General features: G+C 66.6%; 1 protein-coding gene across 1 annotated transcript; it reads right to left on the bottom strand.

Moving 5' to 3' along the window:
* Positions 1-399: 399 nt before the first annotated feature.
* USP43 (ubiquitin specific peptidase 43) lies at positions 400-18,846 on the bottom strand. Its single transcript, XM_075043936.1, has 15 exons — positions 18,322-18,846; positions 15,109-15,249; positions 11,239-11,339; positions 7,711-7,803; positions 7,239-7,374; positions 7,024-7,147; positions 6,221-6,383; positions 5,991-6,102; positions 4,677-4,780; positions 4,234-4,311; positions 3,999-4,128; positions 3,446-3,794; positions 2,813-2,971; positions 1,684-1,821; positions 400-1,591 (listed from the first exon to the last, which is right to left on the bottom strand). The coding sequence occupies exons 1-15, from the start codon at positions 18,844-18,846 to the stop codon at positions 876-878; spliced, it is 3,069 nt and encodes a 1,022-aa protein (XP_074900037.1). The 3' UTR covers positions 400-875.
* Positions 18,847-21,642: the final 2,796 nt, after the last annotated feature.

The following is a 21,642-nucleotide window of genomic DNA, read 5'->3' as shown; positions in this document are numbered from 1 at the left end:
CTCCAGACATCCCCTTCTTCTGCCCTGGCAGAGGTACCGTGACTGGTGCTCCTGGTGCTGCCACCACCTCCCAGACCTCCCACCAGGCACACAACCACCACGCCGGGACAGGATCTGGCCACCACTGACCCCACCAAGCCCCACTCCCAGGCTGATCCCCACCACCCCGATCCACAGCACTGGGACCACCACCAATGGGACATGAAGCTCTTCCCACCCCTGGATACGTGGGATGGACACTGGGGGCCCCCCCCAGGCACCGCACTGGGCTCCTTTCATGTGTCTTTAATAGAAACCGCCGGCGGTGGGGGCTGCACCCCCGCGTACAAAAGCTGGCTGGAGGAATCGCGTATTGCATAGATCTTGGTGTGGGGGACCCGCCCGCCCGCCCCCCCAAAATAGTCGCCTTTTAAAAAACAAAAAGCGTCTCTCAATAAAACTCTCCTGGTACAATAAATACTCTCACGTCTTCGAGCTGGCGGAGCCTGCTCCCGGGGAAGGGGCATGGGGAGGTGAGTGGGTGATGCCCCCAGTTCAGGATGCCCCTGGGGCGGGATGCTCTGGGACGGGATGCCCTGATTTAGGAGCTTCTGGTTTGGGATACCCCCGGTTTGGGAGCCCCAGGTTTGGGATGACCCAGCTTCGGGATACCTGAATGCCTCCAGTTTGGGGACGCCCTGGTTTGGGCTGCCCCCAGGTTAGGATGTTCCCGGTTCAGGATGACCCTGCTTTAGGATGCCCTTGTTTGGGATCCCCTGGTTCAGGAGCCCTTGGGTTGAGACACCCCCAGTTTGGGATAGCCCCAGTTTGGCAGCCCCCAGTTCAGGAGCCCCTGGTTCCAGCTGCCCCGGGTGGGGATGCCCACCGGCCCTGGCTCAGAAGCTGGACTCGGGCACGGCCGGGCGGCACAGCGAGCCCACGGGCTGCCGTCCCTGCTGCAGCATGGTCCCGGGGGGACCCCGGGTGGGCAGGGGGGGCCCCCCCGCGCCCCTGCCCAGCGAGGCCGAGCGCCGCAGGCCCCCCTTGGGACGCGGGGGCAGGCTGGCCGAGCTCCGCGAGCGCGCCATGGCCGCCGGGCCGGGGGACGGCCGTGCCGGAGGGACACCCGCGTCCCCCTCCGGCCGCGGCAGCCCGGGGCGCCGGAGCCCCCCCGTCCCCTCCCCGCTCCGCCCCGGGCTGCTCTGGCTTTTGGGGGGCAGGCGCAGGGACCCCTCGGCGCCGGCGCTGGCGGCTCGCCGCAGCGTCGGCACGCGGAGGGGTTGGCGGGGGGCTCGGGGGGTGCCCGCCTCCTCCTGCCCCTCGTCGGGCTGTTTCGGGGGGCCGGCCGGCGCGGGGCTGGGGGTCGAGGGGGCGTCGGGGCCGCTCTCCCCACCTGTGCCGAGCGGGAGGAGGGAGCGGCGGGTGCAGCGGGGCCGGCGCCCCGATTCCAGGTAGGCCACCAGCTCCCCCGGGACCCCCGTCCGGCCCCGCTCCTTGCCGGCGAAGGACCAACGCGGGGGCACGGCCCTGGGGGGGCCGCCGGCGGGCGAGACCTTGACGCTGAGGCTGCGGCCCTGGACGCCGCGCACCAAGGGTCTGGCCTCGAAGCCACCTGCAATTAAGAAAAACCAAAAAAAAAAATAAGCGGGAGGATCTGGGAGCGAGGCCGGGGTGCTGGGGTGGGGAGGGGGTGCTCAGCATCACCTTTCTCCGGGGCGGCGCTGGCGTCGGGGGTGCCAGGCGGGGAGGAGCGGGTGGCCGAGGGCCGCGAGGCCGCGGCGTCCCACGCGCTGCCGCCCAGGCGGGCCAGCCAGTGATCGGCGAGCGAGGAGGCCGTGGAGCCTGCGGGGAGCGGGGGGCTGAGCGGGGCCGGGGGTCCTGCGGCGCCCGCGCCCCAGAGCGCTCGGCAACGGGGGGAGCGAGCGCGGTGCCGCGCGCCGCGTGGCTGCGGCTGCAAGCGCAGGGGTGCGCACGCGCCGGCGACGCCGCGCACGCTGGCTGCGCTGTGGGATCGCGTGCCCAGCGTGCTGCGCACCGGCACACACACGTGCGTGTGCGCCCTTGGCTGGGCTGCGTGACTGTGTGCACGCGCGTGCGCAAGGGCGCGCACGTGGCTGTGCGGTACGTGCACACCGCCACGGCGATGTGCCCAGCATTCACGTGCACGCTTGGCTACGCTGTATGTGCCCGCGCACGGGTGCGCACGCGCGTTCCCGCACGTGCAGCTGTGCTGCGTGCGCACGCCACGCTGCCTGTGCGTGTGCCGAACGTACGCGCGTGCGGCTCTGCTGCATAGGCACGTACCGTATCGTGCGCAGGCACGCGCACTCAGCTGTGCCACGAGTGGCTGTGCGCGTGCACCCACCGCACTGTTCACGCACCTGCCTGCAAGCGCGTGCATTTGGCTGTGCTGTGCGTGCACAACGCTGTGCGCCGGCGCGCACAGGCACGCATGTGCACGTGTGCACGCTTAGCTATGCTGTGTGCCTATGTGCCCGCCATACTGTCCCTGCGTGGGTGTGCGTGCACGTCTTCGCATGCATGCAGCTGTGCTCTGTGTGGGTGTACGTGCCCACCTGCCATGCTGCCCACATGTGGGTGTGCATGCGTGTCCACGTGCATCTGTGCATATGCAGCTGTGCTCTGTGCGCGCACCCCACGCTGCGCGTGCACGTGCTGAACGCACACGCGGTTTGGCTCTGCTGCCCGTGCGTGTACCGTACTCTGCGTGCCCGTGCGTGCCCTCGGCCGTGCCGTGCGTGCCCGGGGCGGTGACCTCGGGGTGCCCGGGCGCTGTCGGGGCGCAGGCGGGCAGGGAGGTGGGGACGCTCACCCCTGACGGAGCTGCTGGCCGACCACGCGGGCACGGCGTTGCGGCGCTGGTAGAAGAGGATGTAGGCGCTGCGGGTGCTCACCTCCGCCTCCTGCACCCCCTCCACCCTGCTGTCGTCGTAGCTGTACCACCGCCCGTCCAGGGCGTTGCAGCAGTAGGCTGGGGAAGGGGCGGGGGGGGCACAGGGGGTGAGGTGGGGCCACAGGCTCTGCCCTGGCCCCCCCAACCCCAGGGTGCAGCAGGGAGCGTGAGCCCCATGGTGTGGGGACAGCCTGGGGGTGCAGGATGCTGTTGGGGGGCACGCCCCAGTGGCTGCAACACCGTCCTGCGTGTCCCCTGCGCCCCGGGTGCCCTGTGCTGTGCCCCGTGGCATACCCCCTGCACCTGCCTCCACAGCCCCGTGCCCTGCCCCATACCATAACCCTCTGCAATGCTCTATGCACCCCACGCTGTGCCCCCTGGCACATCCCCCTGCAGTGCCCCCCAACCTCATGCTGTACCCCATGGCATAACCCCTGCAGTGCCCCTAAGCTCCATACGGTGCCCCACAGCACCCCCCCCACACCGTGCCCCATGGCATACCCCCACCCTGCTTCCACACCCTGAGCCCCCCCACACCCTCCCAACACTCACCAGTGTAGTGGCCGCCCTGCATGCTGCCGTGGTGGTTGCAGACGGCGTAGAGGTCGTAGAGGTAGTCGCGGGGGCAACTTGGGGGCAGGCAGAGGGGGGGCTGCCAGGGCGCCCAGCGCCCCAACAGCTGCCCGCCGGCCTGGCTCCGCTGCGCCACGTGGGGGGCCATGTCGAGACCCCGCAGGGGGAACTTCACCAGTGTGGTGAGTTTGTGCCGGTGCTCAGCCACCTGGCGAAAGCGCTTGAGGTGGATGATGAGGATGTCGGGCAGCGTCCAGAGGCTCAGCTTCACCGTGCCCTGCTGGGGCACCTTGCAGTGCGGGCAGCGCCAGGCGTCATCCGGGGCCAGCTGGGGACACCACGGGCCATGGCCACCTCCCTCCCCAACGCGCCCCTGCCACCTCTAAAGCCACCCCCAGCACGGCAAAAGCCAAGAGCTGCTCTGCTGTGGGCAGAGCTTGCCCTCGGCAGTGGCTCTGCCGGGTGCGGGCAGGGTGCGGCAGGGTGCGGGCAGGGTGCCCGCTGCCCACGCAGCTGGCGGGGTGCTCAGTACCTGCTCCTCCTTGGTGTAGAGCTGGAAACACTCGTCCAGCGTGCAGCTGTGCTGCTGCCGGTGCGCTTGCTGCTGCAGCCGCACGCTCTCTGCGTCCTGCACCACCTCCTCCTGGATGTTGCCGAAAAGGCTGCGGCAGGGCGGGGGGGCAGTGACACGACACAGGGTTGGGGGTCAGGGAGGGTGAGCTGAGTACTGGGGTGTCCCCCCCGACCCCTGGGTACATGGGACTCACCGCTCTTTGGTGCTCACGTCCCACTCCACCGTCAGCTTCACGTGGGGAGGGCCACCTGTCCCGCTCAGCTGCAGGGCTCTGAGGAGGCAAGGACGAGGTGAGATGCCCCCCAAAACCCCCTGTCCCCATGGGGCCACCCCCTCGCCACCCTGCGGTGCCAGGCATGGACAGCCACCACCTCCCCATGTAGCACCCACGGTGGGGACACGGGGCTGGGGACCCTCCCCCCACCATGGCCACCCATGGTGCCACCACTGGCCACCCTCATGGTGCCACCGTGGTCAGCCACAGTGACACTTTTGGCCACCCGTGGTGCCAACGCAACCACACACAGAGACACCACGGCCACCCACAGGAACACTGTGACCACGGTGTCACCACTGACCACCCCCAGGGAACAAGGGGACAGTCTGGGGACAATCCTGCCCCTGCAGTGCCCTTACCTGTCAACGGCGGGGTGGCAGAGAGGGCGGGGGTCCTGCGGGGACAGGTAGGTGCAGGGGGCCGAGCCCCCGGCCAGGCGGATGCGGAAGAGGGCTCCCGCGCCCTGCAAGGGGAGAGGGGGCTGTGGGGCTGGTTGGGGGGCAGAGCCCCCCCTGCTCTCCAGCAGCACCTGGGGGGAGCCGTGCATTGTGACACAGGACGAAAAAAAGCCCCCACAATCAGATTTCTTTGGTCCCTGTGGCCAGGCTGGCAGGGGACACCTGTGGGGACGGGGACACAGGGCTGGGGGATGACCCATCCCGCTGGCTGTGGTGTGGCTGGGGGGGGCAAAGGGGCAGCATGGGGACCCCAGCGCCTGTGGGATGGTGGCACCTGGGTACTGGGGAGGGTGGCTGGGCTGGGGCGGCTCTGCCGTGGGAGCCGGGTGGCACTGTGGCCATCCACGGTGACGCTGTGGCCACCCACGGTGACACCATTGGCCACCTGCAATGACAACATGACCACCCACAGGGAGACCACTGCCACCCACAGTGACGCTGTGGCCACCCATGGTGACACCGCTGACTGCCTGCAGCGTGAATATGACCACCCACCCACAGCACAGCCACCCCTGGTGACCCATCAGCCACCAGCATCAACACAGCCACCCCCAGGGCCACCACAACCACCCACAGTGACACCGTTGGCCACCCACAGTGACCCTGCAACCAAGCTCAGCTCCACCATGGTCACCCATGGGGACACCACAGCCAGTGACGGTGCCACCACAGCCACCAACTGTGCCACCACAGCCACCCATGGCTCCACCGTGGCCATCCAGGAGACACCATGGCCACCCAAGGCCCCACTGTGGCCACCCATGGGGACACTGTGGCCACCCATGGGGACACTACAGCCAGTGATGGTGCCACCACGGCCACCCACAGCTCCACCATGGCCACCCATGGTGCCACCACGGCCACCCATGGCTCCACCATGGCCATCCAGGAGACACCATGGCCACCCAAGGCCCCACTGTGGCCACCCATGGGGACACCGTGGCCATCCATGGCTCCACCATGGTCACCCATGGGGACACCACAGCCAGTGATGGTGCCACCACAGCCACGATGGCTCCACCGTGGCCACCCATGGTGCCACCACAGCCAGTGATGGTGCCACCACGGCCACCCACGGCTCCACCGTAGCCACCCATGGGGACACCGCGGCCACCCACGGCTCCACCCCCCCACGGCCACGGTGGCAGCAGGTGCCAGCAGCCCCGGCCGAGCGCGTCCCCGGGAGGGGACAGCGGCGTCCCCCCTCCAGCTCACCTGCGCCTGCACCTCGCCCCGCAGCAGCGCCCGCAGCTGGGCCAGGATGCTCTGCTGGAGCTGCTCCCAGGAGACGCCCCGCTCCTCCCGCAGCACCAGCGGCGGCCCGAACCTGGGGACAGCGGGGGGACACCCGGCTGAGGGGGGGACACCCCCGCGCCCCCTCCCACGGGGGTGGGAAGGAAGGGAGGGCGGCGCGCAGGCAAAGCGCGGGCAGGGCGGGCAGGTACCTGGCGAGCCGTGGCCCGGCGCCCGCCGTGTTGCAGAGCAGGAGCAGGATGCGGCCGCCCGCCCCGCGGTGCAGGCAGTCGGAGGAGCGGGCAGCGGCGGGCAGCAGGCGCTGCCCGTCCGGGTGGGTCGCCCCGGGGGAGGCGGGCAGGCTGCGGGGGCACCCTGCGGGCAGGGTGGGGGTCATCAAGGGGCTCCGGTTCGGCGCCGTGGGGCGCCCTGCCTGCTGCGGGAGCTGCCTGTGCTCCCCTGCCTGCAGCGCCGCCTCCGCACCCCCTGCTTCCCACCAACCACAGCCCAGGGGACACGGCCTCGCCAATCACAGCAGCGCACACCTGCCTCCAACCAACCGCAGCAGAGCACACCTGCCTCCAACCAATCACAGCAGCGCACACCTGCCTCCAACCAACTGCAGCAGAGCACACCTGCTTCCTACCAATCACAGCAGCGCACACCTGCCTCCAACCAACCGCAGCAGAGCACACCTGCCTCCAACCAATCGCAGCAGAGCACACCTGCCTCCAACCAATTGCAGCAGAGCACACCTGCTTCCTACCAATCACACTAGAGCATACATGCCCCCAACCAATCATGGGGCTAGGGGGGAGGGAGAACAAGGCTCCCCCCAATCACAGCAGAGCACACCTGCCTCCCCCCAATCACAGCACACCTCCCCGCCACCAATCACAGCGAGGGGAACCACCTCCCGTCCCACCACTGCCAGCCCCGCAGGAGTCGCTCCCAACCAATCAGGGCTGCGCAGGTAGCCAGCTGCCAGCCAATCGGGAGGGGAGGGGAGCGGTACCTGCACGGCGGGCGGGGGGCGGCTGGAAGGCGTAGAGGGGAGCCCCCTCCCCGGCAGCACCCAGCTCCTCCGCGTCACCCAGGGAGCGCAGGAAGCCCCGCGGGGACACCTCGGCCAGGATCACCTGCAGGACGGCACCCGGCACCCTCAGCGTCCCTCGGCGGGGGGGTGTCTTGTTGCCCCCCACCCCGCGTCCCCCCGCCCCGGCCCGTTACCTGCTCCGGGGGGACGTGTCCCTCCCGCGCCACCATCTCCCGCAGCTCGGCCACGGTGCCCAGCAGGGGCACGGCCAGCCCCACCCGCACGAACCGCCGCCGCTCGCACTGCAGCACCAGGGTGACGTTGAGAGCCCTGGGGACACCGGGGGACACACACAGACACACACACACCCCCCCCTCAGCGGGGAAAGCCACCGCGCGCCGCGCTGAGACCCGACGCCGCTCGTGACCGTGCTGGATGGACCCACGTCCCGGTGCAGCGGCTCCGACTCCAGGGTAGCAAACACCCATCGGACACAGCTCCGGCGGCGGTGGCCGTCACCCATCCCAACGCTGCCACCACCTCCCTCATTAATTATCTACCCCGAAAGATGCAAATCACTCTGGTTGGAGCCGACACCTCGCCGGGCGGTGGATGTGCCTCTTGCCGCGCCAATGAGCGGCTGGGGAGGTGCGGGGCCGGGCTCACCTGGTCTGGCGCAGCGGGATGGGCAGGGAGATGCACAGGAAGGGGTCGAAGGTGTTGCTCTGCTTCAGGCAGTGAGGGCACGTCAGGGAGGACCTGTGAAACACGGCCGGGACGTGTCACCGGTGCAGGGGCAGCGCCCCCAGAGCCCCCACCCTGGGGCTGCAGCGCCCTGACACTGGTACCGCATCCCACAGGGCTGAGATGGCCCCAGCATCACGCAGGGTTTGCACAACCTCCTGCCGGGGTGAGGCACCAGAGCTGGTACCCGCCTGCCCAGCCCAACGGTCTGTTCACTCTGAAACCTAACAAGGGCACCCACAGTAACTGGTGCTAGAAAAGCCAGAGTAAAATCCCAGGGCTGGGGGGTTTCCCACTCCCATGCGTGGCTGTGGCCCCGAAACCCCCCCAAATCCTTCTCCCCCTCCCAAGGGCTCACAGATCCCAGGGTGGCTTCTGGCTCCTGGAGGCTTTGGGGTGACCCCAGCCTGCCCCGGTGGGGCTTAAGCAGAGACAACACCTTGGGGTGCTGGGAGGGGACAGGACCCCTCCCGAAAAGCAGGGCTGTGGCTGGGCTGCAGGGAGGAGGCAGTGACAGGCAGCAAAAGGGCAGCTGCCTGCAGCCCCATGACAAGTCCCAGCGTGTTCCCTGGGGAGGTACCACTGCCCCTTGCCCGCCCTGGCACTCACGGCCAGAGGCAGAGGCGGTGGTGACACCGGCTGGGGACCGTCCCACCGGCAAGCTGCACCCAGGGGACACCACGGTCCTGCTGCACTCCCCATCCACCTGCTGGGAACCAGCTGCCTGCCACCACCGCAGGGCCAGATCCTGCACCCGACGGGGTGGTAGCCCCATCACCACCGCAGGGACGGATCCTGCACCCACTGTGCCCGCAATCTCAGCACTCCCATTCCCAGCCTGCCAGCATGGAGTCGGAGCAGTATCCAGCCCTGCCGCAGGGACACAGGCTGTGCCGCCCGGACACCGCCGGCTACCGCGGTGCTGCTGGCTCAGCCTGCCCGGTCCCTGCCATGGCACAGCCGCCGGCTCCAGGGGAGCCCTGGGGACAGTGAGGGGGGACCCGTCTGCTCTGCTGGGGGGCATGGGGCCACCGGGGAGGACCAGGTCCTCCTGCCAGCAGGGAGGCTTCCCCATCTCCCACAGCGTCTCCCAGGAGATGCGCCACCAAAGCCTGGCTTAAATGAACCTTTAATGCCAACAACCACCTTACCTCCTGTTTCTTTTTAATTCTGCCTTTTTTATTTCTTTTTTTTCCTCCTTTTTATTCAACAAAAAGGGGAAAAACAAATTAAAAACCAAATCAAAATCCTGAGTCCTTGTTATTTGTCACCTCAAAGAGCCATCGAGCTCCCTGGGAGGCAGCCGCACAAATTAATAAATCCTTTTGCACGCAGACAGGCTCTGGCACGTGGAGGGGGTGGATAATTAAAGCGCCTTTTTTCCATAGAGGGCAAGGGATTAATTGAGACAGGAGGAAGGACTTGTGATGCCAGATGTGTCCCCTCACGCCTGCAATGCCATGGCATGGGGATGGGGTGGCCAGATGCTGGCCCACCCGAGCATCCCGTGAGTCTCAGCCAGATGAACATGTGGGGTGTCCCATCGCCTGCGTGTGGGAGCACCCCCATGCTGTCCTCTGGGACAGGCTTAGGACAACCTGGATCCTGATTCCTGTGATAGAACCACTGAATGATTTGGGTTGTGAGGCACCTTCAGAGACCATCCCGCCCAACCCCCCTGCCATGGGCAGGGACACCTTCCACGAGACCAGGTTGCTCAAAGCCCCATCCAACCTGGCCTTGAACACTGCCAGGGATGGGGCAGCCACCACTTCTCCAGGCAACCTGTTCCAGTGCCTCACAACCCCCATCGTAAAATATTTCTTCGTTATGTCCAACCTAACCCTGTCCTCTTGCAGTTTAAAACAGTTGCCCCTTGTCCTGTCACTACAGACCCTGGCAAAAAGTCTCTCTCCATCTTTCTTGGAAGCCCCCTTTCTATATTGAAAGGCCACTCTAAGGTCTCCCTGGAGCCTTCTCTTCTCCAGCCTGTCTTCACAGGAGAGGTGCTCCAGCCCTCTGATCATTTCTCCTCTGGACCTGCTCCAACAAGTCCATGTCTTTCCTGTGCTGAGGACCCCAGAGCTGGACGCAGTACTGCAGGTGGGGTCTCACCAGAGCAGAGTAGAGGGGAGAACCCCCTCCCTCGACCTGCTGGCCTCGCTTCTTGTCATGCAGCCCAGGATACGGTTGGCTTTCTGGGCTGCGAGCGCACGTTGCCTGCTCACATCCCATTTTTCATCCACCAGTATCCCCAAGTCCTTCTCCATTCACCACCCAGTCTGTACCTGGCCTGCTTGAACTTGCACTTGGCCAGGTTGAACTTCATGAGGTTCAAATAAGCCAACTCCTCCAGCCCATCAAGGCCCCCCTGGATGGCGTCCCCTCCCTCCAGTGATGAACGGCACCGCTCAGCTTGCTGCCACCCGCCAACTCGCTGAGGCTGCACTCAATCCCACCATGCCATTGATGAAGATTTTAAATTGTACTGGTCCCAGTAGGGACCCTTGAGGGACACACTTACTGGGTTGCTCTACCACCCACCACCACCAACCCAGCAGCACTGATGGAGAGCAACCAGGGCATCCCCTGCCCAACCCCTGCCTGCAGCTCTGCCCGTCTCCCCAGGCTGAGCCTTCCCAGCCCTGCCAGCTCAGCAGCCGCCTTGCTTTTGCCAGCCAACTGCTGTTGCAGCGCAAAACCAGCTGTCCCAGCAAAAGCCATCTCCTGGTAGCTCTCCCCACCCTGGGGCGGTGATAACGAACGGAAGAGCTCAAGGCTTCATTAAGGCCAAGGAGAGGTGGGCGGTGGGGTCTCTGAAGGCTGGGGATATGAAATGCCCAGGGGCAGGGCTGGGGTCTGCCCGTGTCCATCTCCATGCCAGGAGGTGACACTGGATGTGGCTGATGTCACCCTCTGTGCCCTCATTCCCAAGGACCAGGCACCCATCCACACCAAAACCCGCCCCCAGGGATGCGGTTCAGCCCCTGCTCTGGATCAGTCCTTAACAAAACAATTCACGCTCTCTGGCCAAGAGCTGCCTGGCCCATCACCCCCATCCTGCTGCACCCACACAGCCTGGACACTGCCACCAGCATTGCACCGTGCAAATAAAACACATCTTCATCTTAATTCTGCTGCTCCCCGAGCTTCCGAGCTAATTACCAGGAGCCCCGGGGCTGCGACAGGGGCGGAGAATGGGCAGGACACCCCACTTGCTGCCACAGGGATTTGGGCTCTGACCCTCCCCGTGTCCTCTTCAGCACTTCCAAAATATTTGCTGGCATTAAAGCAGAGCAAGAAACGTCCGGATGGATGGAGCATCTCTGCAGGGCTGAGCGCTCCCCTGTTCATCCCTTCCCTGGGCTCACAGAGTCTGGCTGCCCACTAGCAAAGCCCCTCCAGCGCTGCCCGGGGCTCGCAGGGCAGGATCCGGCCCTCCCCACTCACCTGTACTGCGCCTGGAAGTGGCTCTGCACGAAGCTCTGCCCGCGGGGATGCTGGGCGGCCGGTGGGGAGCTGCTGGCACTGTCGCTCCCGTCCTCGCTGGGCTGCGGGGGCAAAAGACGAGCAGGGTGAGAGAGGTGCCAGGGTGACCCCACGCCTTTGAGGGCTTGGGGACACATCCCAGGGAGCCAAGCCCAGCTTCGGTGTCCCCACGGCACGAGGACAGGCTGAAGGTGATGCCAAAGTGACCCCTGCCCGGCACCTCCCGGCCCAGTACTGCCATGCCCAGTACATGCCAGGGTCCCTGCGTGCCTTCTCCTGGGGAAATTTTGGGGTATGCCCCATCCGATCAGCTGCAGCCCCGGCGTCCGGAGCTTCTGGGCACTGAGGAATTGGAGCTGGAAACATATTTGATCCCGGCTGAAATGCTCCAGGGGGGAAATCCTGGGCAAGTCGGCTGGGCTGGCTTATCCACACTGCAGCATGGGCACCTCCGGCAGGGGAAAGCTTGGAGGGGGGGGGAAGCTGATTCCCCAGCAACGTCCCCCCCACTAAGGAGCCCCAGTGCCCGTGGGCACACGCCTCCAGGGTTGGCAGCCCTGGCAGGGAGGTGCCCATGGCACCCTGGCATCCACCGTGCCGGCAAATGCACCCATGGGTGCTGGGACCGGCCTTGCTGCAAGGAGCTGGGGTGTGGGTGGGCGAGACGGTGGGATGCTGCAGCGGGCAGGTGTCCATGTGTCTGTGTGCGTGTCCATGTGTCTGCGAGGAGAGCTCCTGGAGCGGGTGTGCACGTTCCTGCGCTCGCACCCGCCTGAGGCAAACACGGCTGCGTGCAAATTAACCGCATGCAAATCACCAGAACCGGGGAGCTAAAAAAAGCCCCGGCTGGCGTGATGCCCTCCCAGGCAGGTGTGCCAGCGTGGGGCTGCAGAGCTGCCCAGAAAAGCAGCCCCGCTGCTGCGTGTTTCCCCAGCACCTTTACCAGCAGCAAGCCCAGGCATGGCACCCGGCACGCCAAGCCCAGGCACAGGACCTGGCACAGCACCCAGCATGCCGAACCCAGCCATGGCACCTGGCATGGCACCCAGCACCCCGACTCACTGCCCCAGAGCTGGGCTTTCAGGGGCCACGTGTCCGGGGCAGGCAGTGGGAGCAGTGCCGTTCCACCAGCATCCCCCGAGCTGGCAGGGGAGGCAGCCATGGGGAGCGCTTACTCCGCTGCCGACCCATCCCTCGGCCACCTCCCCACGTCGCCACATCCCCATCTCGGCCCCGGACGGCGGGGCGACTGCCTGTCCCCCCACACTGCAGACACTTGACCTCTCTCCAGGTGTGATCCAGCAGCTCCTGGCACCCTGAGCCACTGCAGCGAGCCGTGCTCCCCACCTGGGTGCCCGCATCCGTTCTCCCTGGCAAGCCTGTGTCACATCCCTGAGCAACAGCAGGAGCAGCACTGGGCCCCCTTCCTCGAGAGAAACCGGCTCCTCTGTCGGCCGCACGCTGCCTCGGGATGGGCAAGGAGCCCTGCACAAGGGAGCCCTCACTCCATCCCCCCCGCTTGGTGCATGGGGAAACTGAGGCACGGCCTCTGCTCTCCCTGCTCTCGGCAGGGACTGACACTGCGGATGGTACTGGCTGGCTGCCTGTGTCCCTGCTGCTCGCTCCCAGGGCCGGCACAGGATCCTTTCCTCCATCCCAAGGAAAGGCAGGACGCCTGGCTGGGGAGGCAGCCTTCTTTGCCGAATTTGGGGGATGCCAGCACCAGCTGCGGGAGGTGAGACATGCCCCGCACCCAGGACACCCTGAGAGAAGCCAGATCCTCTGCTCCACTCTGTAGGGAACAGGGACACTGGGACGTGACCATGTTACACAGCCAAACCTGCCTGGTTAGGAGAAACCTCCTTGCCTGCATCCTGCCTGCTGTCTCCCTGCCTGCCTGCTGCCCTGGGAGCCACAGGGAGCACCCATCCCTGCACAGCGGCCAGGAGCCACCGGCTTCACCCCCTGCTATGGGCACATGGAGCCCAATGACAGAAGAGATATCACAGAAAGGAGCCTCAGTAGCTCGGGGAAGGACTGGGCTATTTGGGGTAAGAGGAGGAGTTTTTGGTGTCACGATGAGCAAGACTGAAAATCAATGAGGTATTTGGCCAGGAGGCGGATTTTCCTCATGCCATCTGCTGGCACTGGGTCCTGCTGAGCCTGACATGTCCTTACGGTCTGCCCAGGGCTGGGGTCCATCTGGTGTGGCACAGAAGGGACCTGGACTCTGTCTGTGCCCCGCACAGCCCCCAGAATCCCCCTGAAACCCAAGGGGACACCTCCTCCCCCTCCTCCTCCTCCAGCCCTCCCGGCAGCCAAGCCTTGGTCCCCACCTGGGTGGCCCCAGAGTCCGCTGGGTGCCACAGCAGACACCTTGTGGGAACCCATCAAACAGCCAGGACAGTATTTCCACCCCTCCGGTCTGCCCGGCTCCGTGCCCTGGACCACCGAAATCCTTGTCTTCTGCTTTCCACCAGCTGAGCTCCCCCGGTCCTTGAGCCTCGGGACGGGCTCGACCAGGAGCAAACCATCCCCACCACCCCCAACCTTCAGCACCTGCACAAACCCTCCTCCCCCAGCCTACGCTACCCAAAACTAGGACGGGCGCTTGTGTGCCCAGCTCCATCCAGACACTTCAAAGCTGTTTATTCTGGCTCATGACCCCCCACGGGGCACGCCCTCCCGAGGGACATGGGCACACGGGTGCTGCTCAGGTGGCAGCCCCCAAAAGGGGCTGAGACCGTGGTGAGGGGCTGGGGGAGGCTGAGCGAAACCGAGGATGCTGGGGGACACACAAAGGGTTCCATCCCTGGAGCCAGGCAGGCACCCCGGGCATTGCCACGGCACCAGCTCCAGCATGGGCAGCTGAGGGCACCACCGGCATCACGGCACAGCCCACGGTACACGTTGGCACCTGGCATTTACCAAGTGAGCAATGGGAGCTGCCCGCTACCAGGCTCTCCCAAACAGCCTGGGGGGTCTAAATGCCTCGGGGCAAAGGCAGGCAGGGCTGAGGCCGGCTCAGCTCAGTACACAGATGGCTGCAGCTCACCAGCAAAGTAGGGCTGGAAGCCAAAGGGCTGTCCCGGCCGGGGGCTTTGGAGACGGGCACTGCAGCTGAGCTCTCCCGTGCGGGACGGAGCTGTGCCCATGCGAGGCTGGAGGCCGGGCAGGGGCTGCCCGCGGGGTCCCCGACCAGCAGCCACGATTCCCCACGCTGGCGACAGGGAGGATGACGCTGCTCCCAGGACCCCTGTGCCCAAGACGGGCATCACCCCCAACGCGGGGACAGCACGCTGCTGAGCCGAGCCGACGCGGCAAACGCACAAATCCATCCGCTGCAACAGGCAGCGCCCGGCAGGCGGGCAGGCAGGCAGCCAGCAGGCAGGGCCAGGGGGATGCCATGAGCGCAGATGGATGGAAGGAGACTTAATTACTCCTTTTGCCAGCAGCAAAGCCTCTCAGCGCTGTAATTACGGCGGGCTTAGCTGGAGGTGGGGAGGGACGGGGAGGGGCTGGATCTCCTCCTGACCGAGCAACCCCCAGAACCAGGGTGCCCACCAGAACTGGGGTGCTCAGCAGGACGGGCTCCTGCCAACACCCTCACACACTCCCAGCACCCCAACCACCCTGCCCAGCCCCGCAGCACCCGGACCCCGCCAGCCTCCCCCCCACGTACCTGCCAAACCACATCACCCGCATCCCCACCCCATACTGACGTGGGGGACACAACTCCAGCCTGCCATCTCGGCCTCCCCGGTCCCACACGCAGCGTGGACATCCCCACCCGAGCCAGGGTGTGCGGCCACCCCGGCGGGGGCCACCCACCTTCTCGGGGACACGGGTCTGCTGGGCAGGGGAGGCAGCGCCCAGGTCCTCGTGCATGCGGTCCAGCAGCCAGAGCAGGAACTCGAGGGCGTCGTGCTGCGCGTTGCCCCGAAACTGCGAGCTGTGCTTGGAGACGATGTTCTGCAAGAGACGGGCAGGGAGGGTGCTGAGCCTCGGGCCACGCTGCCTGGCACTAACGAACGGTCAGTTCATTAGCACCCATAGCAAAAACCCATCCCTGCTTCCTGCCTGCACCAGCGTCTGCCCTTGTCCTGCCTCTGCAGGGACATTGCGGCCACCCTGGGGACAGCACAGCACTGGGGACACCGGCACAAGTGGCCGAGACAGCAGTTCTGTGGCCCATCACTGTGGTGTCCCAGCTTTCAGCTGCCAGGATGAGGCCAGGAGGGGACAGCTTGCTGCGGGCGAGGGGACAGGGCACACCCCAACAAACCCGTACAGGCAAGCCCAACCCATGGAGACCCACCAGCGTCACCTGCCTCATGCACTCCAATGGCATCAACTCGGTGTAACAGCCAGGGGAAGGCAATTCCCAGCATTGGGATGCCCCAGCAGGCAGCAGCTCTTCCCCAGGCCCTGCTTGCACGTGCCACCCCATCCCCAGCAGCCAGCCCAGTGCCTCCCCGTGCCTCAGTTTCCCCAGCCAGGTGAAGCTGGTGATGCCAGCCCAGCCACCCAAGTCCCCAGAAGGGATGAGGGCTGTTCATAGTCAAGCAAATGTGTGGCCCGTGGGCAGGGGAGCTGCCAGCTCTGCCTGCACAGGCAGGAGGAAAGCCCCTGAGCAAACTTCCTGCAGCCCAAAACCAGGGATGCTCAGCCCATCTCAGCCTGGCTCTCAGCACCCTCCAGCTGAAGCGGAGCAGGTGAGACCAAGGAGGGGGACGAGAGATGTCCCTGATGGAGCCACACGCCAGGGGGGTCCTGACAGCCCCCCGCGAGGGCAGTGCTGGGGAGGGGGTGCTGCCTGCCCTGCCAGGCTCTGCCCCTCCATCCAAAGCCCTGCCAGCTCCCCCTGCCCGGGGCTGCCCTCCACTCACCCACTCTCCTCCTTCCCCCCAGCCCTGCAGGCAGTCCCCAGGAGGTGCTCACAGGGCTCCCTGGGGTATCCCCCCCATCTCCCCCTCACCTCACCTCCCCCCCATCTCCCCCTCACCTCACCTCCCCCCCCAGGACATGGCGCAGAATTGGTCCCTGAGCAGCCACAGGGGCAATGAAACCACCGTGATGCTCCCTCTGGGCACCCTGCCCCAAAAGCCCAGGTCCCCGTGCCACCAACGGCAGCACCCCCTGCCCCATCAAACAGAGCAGCCCCCTGCCCCACAACTTCACCTGTGCCTGGATCAGGCCCTAATGCTATGTGCTTTCTGCCTGCCCCCCACCAAGCCATCAGCCACGCTGCAGCATTTTGGGTAATTAGCATTAATTTTGCTGTTAGGCGAGTGGCGCGATGCCCTTACAGGCGGTTCCCCCCTCACTGGGGGCCACAGTGGGAAGAACGGGGCTGGGAATGCCGTGGGGCTGAGGCAGTGCCCAGGGAGGATAAGCCCATCGGGGTGCCATCAGGCCACCAAGCCAGCGCCGAAGCCGGCTCCCTTGCTGAGCCGGTCGAGGTCCCAGCGGTGCTACGTGCCTGGGTTTCGGGTGGCCCCGGGGGCTCAGCCTGGGGTATGTGCTGTCAGCCCATGAGAGCTGTGTAAGCAGCTCCCGGGGGAGCGGTGTGAGCCAGGATGGGTCCCTGACCCCAAAAAAGCAGGATGCATGGGGCTGGGAATCCCGCTCCCTTGAGGGAGCCCAAGGAGGGGGCCCAGGGAACACCCCAAAAGGCAGAGCTGGGGATCCCCAAGGACTCATCTCTAAGCCTGGGCCAGGGGTGGCTGCTCAGAGCCAGGAAAGGACAATTTTAGGAGCCCAGCCCCAAAAACAGCACCGGGAGGGAGAAACCCCAACCATCCGTGTTGGTTTTAACCAGCTGATGCAGTTAAACCCCAACCATCCGTGCTGATTTTAACCAGCATGCCGGGACCTGCCGGGACAGGGATCAAACCTCCAGCATCACCGGGAAACACCCCGAGCCAAGACCCCCTCCGGCCCCCCGCCACACCGGCTCAGTGGTACAGGCATCCCGGTACAAGCAGAGGGAGCAAGGCCACCGCGGATGGGCTTCAAGCAAAATGAGTCGCAGACTGGGCTCTTCTATTAAAAATCTTATTTTAAGCATATTTTTTAAAAAAATAAGGTGGAAATTCATGGAAGATGCAGATAACCACCCCGAGGGGGGAAATTCAAAGCAAAAGCTGGAAGTTGTGGGGGTTTTTTCGCTCTGCGCCTAAGGAATGCGTGTGTTTGGGAGCTGAGGGCTTGGAATATTGTGCCCAGCACTGCAAGAGCTGGTTACTTTGCTACAAGGAAATGAAAGGCAATGAGCTCCCGCAGGAGCACCCACTGCACCCCAGCCGTCCCGGCGGGGTGGGTGCTGCCACCCTCCAGGCAGGGAAAGGGGGCAGACAGGTCCCCCTGTGAAAGGGGGGCTGAGCAGCGGGTACCCCGGCCCCTGCCCGCGCAGGACCAGCCCGACTGCTGCCACAGGAGCCGGCAGGACTGCCAGAAACCCCGACCCGGGAAGGGGCCTGGCTTCCCGGCAGCTCCTCCGTGCACTTTGCAAAGTTTAATTGCAGCGGCGGTTTAATTGCAGCAGCAGGTCCCTGCTGAAACGTCACCGGCGGACACGTGTCCCTGAGCGTGGGGAGCTGCGATGCCAGGCTCGAAGCGCTGCCCTGCGCCCGACACCCCGTCCCCGTCCCCGCGCCGGGCGCAGGCCTGCAGCACGCTGCCACGTGCCCGGCGGGGCTGCGACACGCGCTCAGGGACGGGGGCTGAGGCCGCTCGCTTGGGGTCCCGGGGCACCACCCCGCCTCACCCCACCATGGCGGCCAGCATCCCGCTCACCCTTACGGCTCCGTGGGGTGGCCGGGACGGGGAGCTCGCCCGCCCAAGGAGGGTCAGAGCTCAGGGGAAGGCAGCCCGGCCAGAGGTGGGGGACAGCGGGGCTGGGGGTGTCGGGCAGGGCAGGGCGAGATCCGCGGGGAGGATGAGGCAGGGGAGCGGGCGCCGCGGGTGCCGGGGGGAACCGCGCCGGCGGGATCCCCGGGGCAGGGCGCGGCGGGAGGCCGCGGGGACGGGCGCGCTCGGTACCTTGAACTCGGCGGAGAGCTGCGGCGTGTAGTCGCGGGTCCAGAGGGCGCGGACCAGGGCGGCCAGCCGGTGGGTGACCTCGGCGCGGGCCCCGCGGGCGCGGTAGCGGCCCAGCGCCAGGAACTCGGCCAGCGGGGCCGTGTTGCTCAGGCACTGCACCACCGCGTTCATGAAGCAGGTGTTCCCGTGGTTCCGCAGCCCCTGCGCGCCCGGCGGCCGCTCCCCCCCGCTCCCGCTCCCCGCCGCCGCCGCTCCCCCGGGCCGCCGCCGCTGCCGCCGCTCCCCGCCGGGGCCGCCCCCCCGGAACCCGCCCTCGTCGTCCTCGGGGACGGCGCGGCGGCTCCCGCGGCCCCCGGCCAGGCGCGCCCAGGTGCGGAGCAGCCGCCCGGCCAGGCTGCCCAGGGAGCGCAGGGCGCGCCGCCGCCGCCCGCCCGCCGCCCGCCGCCCCGCCGGGCTCCCCCCGCCGCCCCGCCGCCGCCCGGGGCCGCCGCCGCCGCCGCTCCCCCCCGCCGCCGCCGTGCTCATGGCCCCGGGCGGCCGCCGCCCTCCCCCGGCCCCGCCGGCCCCGCCGGCCCCGGCCCCGCCGCGGCGCTCATGGCCCCGGGCGGGCGCTGGGCGCCCCCCGCCGCCGGTGCCGGTGCCGGTGCGGGGGCCGGAGGGGCCGGGCGGGAGGTTTTGTGCGCGGCCGGCTCCTCCCCCGGCCGGGCTGGCTCTGGGAGAAGGGAGAGGGAAGGGAGCCGGGAGGAGGAGGAGGAGAGCGAGGAGGAGGAGGAGGCGTGGGGAGCTGCTGCTGCCGCTGCTGCCGCTGGCGGCAGGAGGCATCGGCGGCCGAGCCCCGGCTGCCCCGGCGCCCCCAGCATCACCCCCGGGCGCCCCAGCCCGCTGTCCCCTCCGTGGCCCCAGGGCTTTCCCGGGAGCCCCGGCCGCGTCCCCCCACCGGGAGCCCCGGCCACGTCCTCCCCGGCGTCCCCCACCGCCCCCAGCGTCACCCCAGGCTTTTCCTGGGAGTCCCGGCCGTGCCCCGCCGGCGCTGCCCTGCTGCCCCCAGCATCACCCCAGGATGTCACAGCACCGCGGTGCGGTGCCCCAATCCCACCACCTTTTAGCCGGGACAGTCGGACAATGGTCACCTCTGTGCCCACCACACTGAGGTTTTGGGGCCCGATGGGGCTCCCCCCACACAGAGCCACAAAACCAAGGTCACCAACCCAGAGCTGGCAGAGCTCGCAGGCTTTGGCCACCTCCTGCCCACCCCGCACCGGCTGGCACCGCATGTGGGTGCTTGTTTGGGGTCCGGCAGAGCCTGGCTGGGGAGGGTCAGTGCCACCTTCCCCCAGCCACGGGGATCAGCACCTGAGCCCTCCCTGTGCAGCTGGGGCAGGGGGGGACACAGGATGGCAGAGGCCACCAGGTCACCTCCCTGCCCTCCACCTGCGGCACCGCCAGCAGAGGAAACCCACTGTGGTTTTGACAGGCACTTTTCAGCCAGATCAGTCCCCTGCTCCACCTGGATCTGTCCCACGGCACCACACCGGCACAGGGAGGGGGACTGCAGCAGGACCGGCTGTTTCTGCAGCAACTCGCCCTCCACTCAACTGCAACCTGGCGGCAGCACGTTGCTCTTCAAACAGCTGCGGGAGACTCAGATCCCCCAACCCAGTCCAGCCACGTGAGGCTGAGACCCGCTCATCTCTGCCAACAGCCCTGAGATTAACTCTGGGCTGGGACTGCTTTGACAGCTCCCACCAAACCGCTGAGATAACAGCCCTGAGTGGAGACGGGAGAGGACAGGGCTGCCCCGTGTGCCGAGGAACCCGGGCATGTCTTGGGCAGCTGCTGTCCTTAACCAGGGCCAAGGGGCTGGGGAGGGACGGAGAGGGAAGGAAGTCCCTCTGCCAGGCAGGGGTGCCACTAAGTGTCACCTTGCTGCAGAGCCGGGGGGGTGGCAGTGGCCCCATTGCAGCCTCATGCCTCTTCTCTCCCTGGGGAGCTGCCGAGGCTGATGCTGAGCTGCGGAGGGGGTCCCTGGGGGACTGAGCTCGGCTTGTGGTTGCTGCGGGCTCTCTTCTATCACTGCAGGTCTCAGCAGCATTCAGCAGCATCTCCCCTTCCCCCAGGGAAGGGTCTGCTGTGCCAGGCAGCCGTCCCACTGCCTTCCCTGCCCCACGAGCACCCCAGGCATGGGGATGTGCTGCAAGCCCTGCCCGGGAGGCAGCTGGAGGTGATGCAGGTTCAGAAGAGTTGGGGCAAAATGATGGAGGAAGGGCCAGGAGGTGCTGTTGGATGTCGCAATCCCTCCTCCCCGTGGGACAGGGCGTCCCTGCACTGTGGGTGTGAGTTCAGGCGAGGTGGTGGCAGGGAGACAGTGACCTCCCCGGGGGACGCCAGACTGGCGGCCGTCAGCGTGTTGGGCACGGAGGAGGGCAGAGGGCTGTGCAGTGCTGCCGGGGCCAGACGCGATCTCAGACAAAATGCATCACAGCCTGGCGATGCAGAGCGGATGGAAGGGGATCAGCCGCCCGTGGATCCTCCAGGGACGCCTCTACCACAAGTGGCCCCAGCGTGCCGGCAGGCTCAGGAGCTGCTTATCCAGAGAGGAAAGAGGACTGAGCCCAGCTGAAGTTTTCCTCCTCACCACAGCCAGCCCTGATGGGTACGGGATGTCCCCCGAGAGCCTGGCGCTGGTGGGGGCCACCCCCTGCCAGGCCCCTCAGGGAAGCAGCCCCCTTCTGTCCAGATCTGCATCCCTGGAGGCTGCCACCCTGGGGCCAGCCTGGGCACTCGGTCTTTTCTCTCCTCCCGGTGAGATGGGAATGAAGGCAGGAAGCAGCCCTGCCTTGGGGGACAGAGCCGACCCTCCTGTGACCTGGGGGACCAGCTCCTGGGCTCATCAGCACTCGGACTGGGCAGGCTGGTGGGATGCAGTGCAGTGGCTCCGTGCAGGATGTGGTCTTGGAGAAACCCATTTGGACCGTGTTGGCTCGCTGCTCCCAGCCTGGCTAAGGAAAGCTGCTGGCACTGCGGGAGGGTCTCACTGTGTCAGGCAGTCAGGGAACAGCATCAAGGCTGAGCTGAAACTCCGGCTACAAACGCCTCCAAGCTCAGAGGTTTGACTCTGAAACTGGCTCTGCACCCATGGTTAAAGCTCATTTCTCAGCATCCTCCTGGCTAGAGAGCTGTGAAATCCGTCTTTACAAAGCCAATACATAAAATGGTCCTTTTGGAAAGCCGTCCTTGAAATTAGGTTCCCTTCTCCTACGCAAAGGTCACAATCCATAAAGCAAAGTCCTGAGTGCTCCCTAGGACTCCTGGCAGCTTCTT

The sequence above is a fragment of the Buteo buteo genome, chromosome 13 (assembly GCF_964188355.1).
Source record: "Buteo buteo chromosome 13, bButBut1.hap1.1, whole genome shotgun sequence".
NCBI lineage: Eukaryota > Metazoa > Chordata > Aves > Accipitriformes > Accipitridae > Buteo > Buteo buteo.
The sequence above is the reverse complement of the archived record's forward strand: the minus strand, read 5'-3'. Positions and strand labels throughout refer to the sequence as shown.

Coding starts and splice junctions, on each gene's coding strand:
- USP43 (XM_075043936.1), bottom strand. CDS start 18,846: ATGAGCACGGCGGCGGCGGGGGGGAGCGGCGGCGGCGGCGGCCCCGGG. Junction 7,804..11,238: donor CACTTCCAGGCGCAGTACAG/GTGAGTGGGGAG, acceptor CGTGTTTCACAG/GTCCTCCCTGACGTGCCCTC. Junction 7,375..7,710: donor ATCCCGCTGCGCCAGACCAG/GTGAGCCCGGCC, acceptor CGGTGTCCCCAG/GGCTCTCAACGTCACCCTGG.